The sequence below is a fragment of the Penaeus vannamei genome, chromosome 15 (genome assembly GCF_042767895.1).
Source record: "Penaeus vannamei isolate JL-2024 chromosome 15, ASM4276789v1, whole genome shotgun sequence".
Classification (NCBI taxonomy): domain Eukaryota; kingdom Metazoa; phylum Arthropoda; class Malacostraca; order Decapoda; family Penaeidae; genus Penaeus; species Penaeus vannamei.
Window position 1 is genome coordinate 30778696 of NC_091563.1, and position 5000 is coordinate 30783695.

Genomic DNA, 5000 nt, shown 5'->3' on the forward strand with positions numbered 1-5000 from the left:
CTCAGAGGACGCAAAAACAGTGATAGTGATACCGAAACAAACCCACCTTCCAAGCAACACCGGGACGAAGAAGCCGGCAAGAACTTCATGCAATTTCAACCAGTATAACATTACTGAACCCAATACTCAAGTAAGCACAAACAATAATGTAATACTTATTCAGCTGTCAGGAGAATCATCAATCTCAAATTTTAATAACCCAATAAAAATAACAAATTATATAATCCAGTCGGAATTCCATAAGTACATAATTGAAGACTCGCTTAGAGTCTTAGGGATTGGGAAGGCAATCAGATTCGAAATAGAAGACATACAAAAGATAAGACCACTAGTAGAATTTAAAAACATGGACTATGGGAAATTCCATGCAAGCAGCCAACATCCAGCATGAATACAAATTTCTCATATGGAACCATCTACCCAGTAGCTGGATATCAAAACAATAAATGAGAAAATAAGAACTCGACGGAATTCCCCACACCCAAGAAGTGATAAGAATAAACAAGATCAACCCAGCTAAAAACAAGTGAAAAATGGATACCAACAAAGTCTTTAAGAATAACATTCAAAGGACTACTATCTGAAGGGGTCGTAATTAGACATGCAACCTATAGAACACAACTGTATACCTTCCCAATCCCTAAATGCTATAACTGCTTAAGATATGGCCATGGGATATTAACTTTTATAAATAAAAAAAAAAAGATGTAGTAGATATAGTAGCACTAATCATGAATATATAAATTGTAAAAATGACCCATACTGTTTCTTTTGTGGAGGCAAACACGTACCAAATAACAACACATATAACTCACATATTAAAGTACAAGAAATTAACAAACTCAACTTCACTCCAAATAATCCAGACATAAAGAAAAACTACAACTAAAACCAAAATCACAACAAATTACAAATCATGACAACAAAGACACAACCAGACAACACAAAAATAAGTAAAGGAAAACACACACCACAGAACAATTTGAATCCAAGAAACACGAATCAGAACCAAAAAATACCACAGAATTATTTACAGACAGATAAACCATACAAAACACAGAAAGAAACCCAGTGAACCTAAGAATTACACTAGAAACAAATAAACAATCAAACAAAACAGAACAAGCAAAATCACCAAACTACACCAACAAACAAACAAAAAATATAAATCCAAAACAGTCACCAGCAACTACCCACTCCCATCACCCAAACCTGCTACCCACAACATTACCCTATTTACACCACTCATCACCTGTACCCAGCACCCACACTGAAAAAACAAAAGGGAAAAGACAGAAAAGAAGAAAAGAAAAATTCAAACTGGATAACCACCACAAAAAATATAATGAAGGCAATAACAAATTTAATAAATAATATAAACTCAAAAAAATCTGTTTTAGAAATAATAGGAACTTCAAAGGATATTACCCTAATCATAAAACAAATAATAAATTTGATAAATGAATAAAATAGTAATGTGGAATGCTCACTTATTCATAGGAAGGAAACAAGATTAAACTATTTGATCTTTAAAGAAAATCTAGGAGTAATCGCTTTATGTGAAACCTGGTTAAAAGAAAAAGATAGATTTAAGAAAGATAATTATAAAATAAATAGAAAAGCCAAAAAAAATCAAATTGGTGGAGGGCTAATTTTAGATATCAGAAATGAAATATAATTTATGGAACTAAATTTAAACAATATGTATGAACATAGGAATGATATCCTAGGAGTTAAAATACTTTAAATACTTTATTATATTATACAATTGATGTATAACAGAAAAAGAATTTCAATACTACTGTGACTAGTTACAAGACCCAAAGTTAATTATAGGAGACTTTAATGTGCATCACCCCAATTGGAACCCAAACAACAATAAATTAAGTAACATAACAGGGAAAAACTTAGATAAATTACAAAATCAAAATTATATTCTGCTATTAATGCCTAAAGGACAAATAACTAGAATTGGCCCAGTAACAAATAAAGAAGCCACATTAGACCTGGTTTTGGGATCGCCAACATTATATCATTTAGAAATTATAACAGGCCCCACATTTGGCTTGTGTTCACCTTCCAGTAATTATAAAAGAGGAGAATTACCAAACATACTCCACAAACTTAGAAAGAAAGTGGGAATTCACAAAAGAAGGATGGTCTAGATATATATCCGAGCTAAACAAAGTAAATATAGATATAGAAATGTTTAAAATACTCCTAGGACTGATAAAAAAATACTGTAGAAAACATTTCAAATTTGAACATAAAGCAATAAATAATAAGCCTAACAAACCTTGGTGGAATGACAAGTGTAATGAAGTAGTAAGAAAAAGAAACAAAGCTTACAACAAATGGAGAAAAAGACCAAGCACAGAGAATAGACTAAACTATAAAAAAAAGTAGTGACAGAAGCAAAGCATATCATTGAAAAAGAAAAGAGAAAGTCATGGGGAAAAAAATGTTTCTAAAAAATTAAAAACCCAATCCCCCCCAAAAATATGGAATTTCATTTTAAAAAATAATAATAAATAAGTAAATAAATAAATAACATCAAGTAATTACCCTCTGATAAGTAACAACTTCCCAGTGATAAAAAAAAGGGGGGGGGGGGTGGAATGTTTAGAGAAGAATATGAAAATATAATAAGTAAACAAGCAGAAAAACTATTAACAAAAATAGAAAAAGAAGAAATACTAAACAGTAACAACCAAGGTGATATAAACAAAGATATAATGCTAGAAGAATTAGCATATGCTATAAAAACACAAATAATGGGAAGGCATATGGGCAAGATTACATCACATATGAATTCTACAATAATGCCCCCCCCCCCCCATAGTAGAAATTATCTTTTTAAAAAATTTAATAAATATTGGGAACTAGGTGAATATCCACAAGAAATGAAAACAGCAATAGCTAACGCAATATACAAACCAGGAAAAAATCCAACTAAAACCAACACATATAGATTTATTAATAGAACACCATGCATTGGCAAACTTTTGGAAAATATTATAACAAGAAGAGTAAATTGGTGGTTAATAAATAATACACAAGTTAAAGACCTAATAGGGTTTAGGCTCAGTGGTAACACAACAGACGCAGTACAAATAATTGAAATAGAAATAAGCTATTAAAGAAGAAAAATATGCTCTAGTAACATGTCCAGATATAGAAAAAGCCTTTGACTCAGTTAATCATGATACCATTTTGATAAAAGCAAAAAACATAGGCTTAGGAGGTAGAGTAATAAGATGGATAAATAATTTTCTAAATGATAGAACTTTCCAAATCCTAATTGGCGAACAAAGATCAGCTATTGGGAAAATACTGAATGGAGTCCACAAGAATCCCCAATCAGCCCCTCTTTATTCAACATAGTAATGTCAGATGTAAAATTGCCAAAAGAAACTAATAAAATTATTTAAGCAGATGACATTACTCATGACAACAAATGAGAACCTAGTAGAAGCAGTAAATAATCTTGGGCGTAGCCAAAATAAAATATAGGAATGGACAGAAAAATGGAATCTTAAAATGAATCCAACTAAAAGTAAAGTAATGTGCTTCACAAACAAAAAAAAATTAACAAAACCCGAAAATAAAAATAGGTGATAAAGAAGTAGAATTCACAAATAACCATATGATCCTAGGAATGATATTTGATGCTCCCAAACTAACACAGAGAAAACATGTTGAACACGTAAAAACAAAATTAATGAATATAATAAATATAATGGAAAAATTAACATTTCTAAAGTAGGGAGCAAATAGAGAGACTTTGATAAAGTTCTTTAACACATATATAAAACTGGTCATAGAATGTGGCTTTACAGTCTATAGTGGAACAAATAAAATTAAGTTGAAAAGAATTAGAACAAATTCAAAATAATGCATCAAGATTAGCCACAGGATCCTTCAGATCTGCACCAATAATAACATTACAAGCATCAACAAATCAAACACCAATAATTAATAGAATAAAAGAATTAGAATGCATCCAATTGATTAAAAATCTAGAAAAACAAAATCACCTACCAATAAAGCAACTATTCATAAAAAAACAGAAAATTTCAATCCAAACAAAGACAAAAGGGCACTTCTGCATAGTCATAGAAACTTGCAAAAAATAAAAAATAAACCTGAAAGTGAACACAACCCTAAACATATCCCCAATTCCTCCATGGTCCAACATTCTAAAAAATATAGAATCAAACTTCATGGAAAACATAAATAAAAATACACCACACCAAATGATACAGAAACATTTTCACCATATAGAAAACACAACATCAAAACTACCAAAAAATATATACAGATGGATCAAAAATAAATGAACCAAATTCAGCAACAGCAGCCATATACATACAAAATGAATGCATCACAACAATATGGAAATTACTAACAACACACAGGTAATAGAAGCATAACTATTTGCAATAAAGCAAGCATTAAACTACATAAATATCAACAAATTACAGAAAACAGTAATCTTAACAGACTCACAAGCATCCATACAAACAATAAAAAACTACAAACAAATGATATATGAAATACAATCAATACTACATTTATTAAACACACAATACAAAATGTTAAACTACAGTGGATTCCTTCACATAAGGATATAAAGGGAAATGGAATAGCAGACAAAGCAGCAAAAAAAGCTCATGAAATAAAAGATCCCATAGCTATGACCCAAAATTCAACAAACATAATAAGAGAAATGAAAATGGAAAAACAAGAAACCTGGATAACCAATTTGAAAGAAATACTAAAAAGATTATCTTATTAAAAATAACAATCCACAACCATGGGCAAGATCACAGAACAGAAAAATAGATGTTGGCATTGCAAGACTCATGACAAAACATACAAGACTCAAAAAACATTTGCATAGGCATAGACTGAAAATAGAAGCAAACCATATGTGCAGATGGTGCAACAACCAAGAAGAAACATCTTACAATGCCCGAGATTCAACTCCTACAGAACCA

General features: G+C 30.6%; 1 protein-coding gene across 3 annotated transcripts in view; it reads left to right on the plus strand.

Moving 5' to 3' along the window:
* Positions 1 to 5000, plus strand: part of LOC138864211 (uncharacterized) — a 17853-nt gene that overhangs the window by 203 nt on the left and 12650 nt on the right. For all 3 annotated transcript variants that reach the window (XM_070130618.1, XM_070130617.1, XM_070130619.1), the window contains exon 1: positions 1 to 130. This exon is cut by the window's left edge. In XM_070130618.1, coding sequence (XP_069986719.1) covers positions 1 to 130 — 130 coding nt within the window. The remainder of the gene's footprint in view (positions 131 to 5000) is intronic.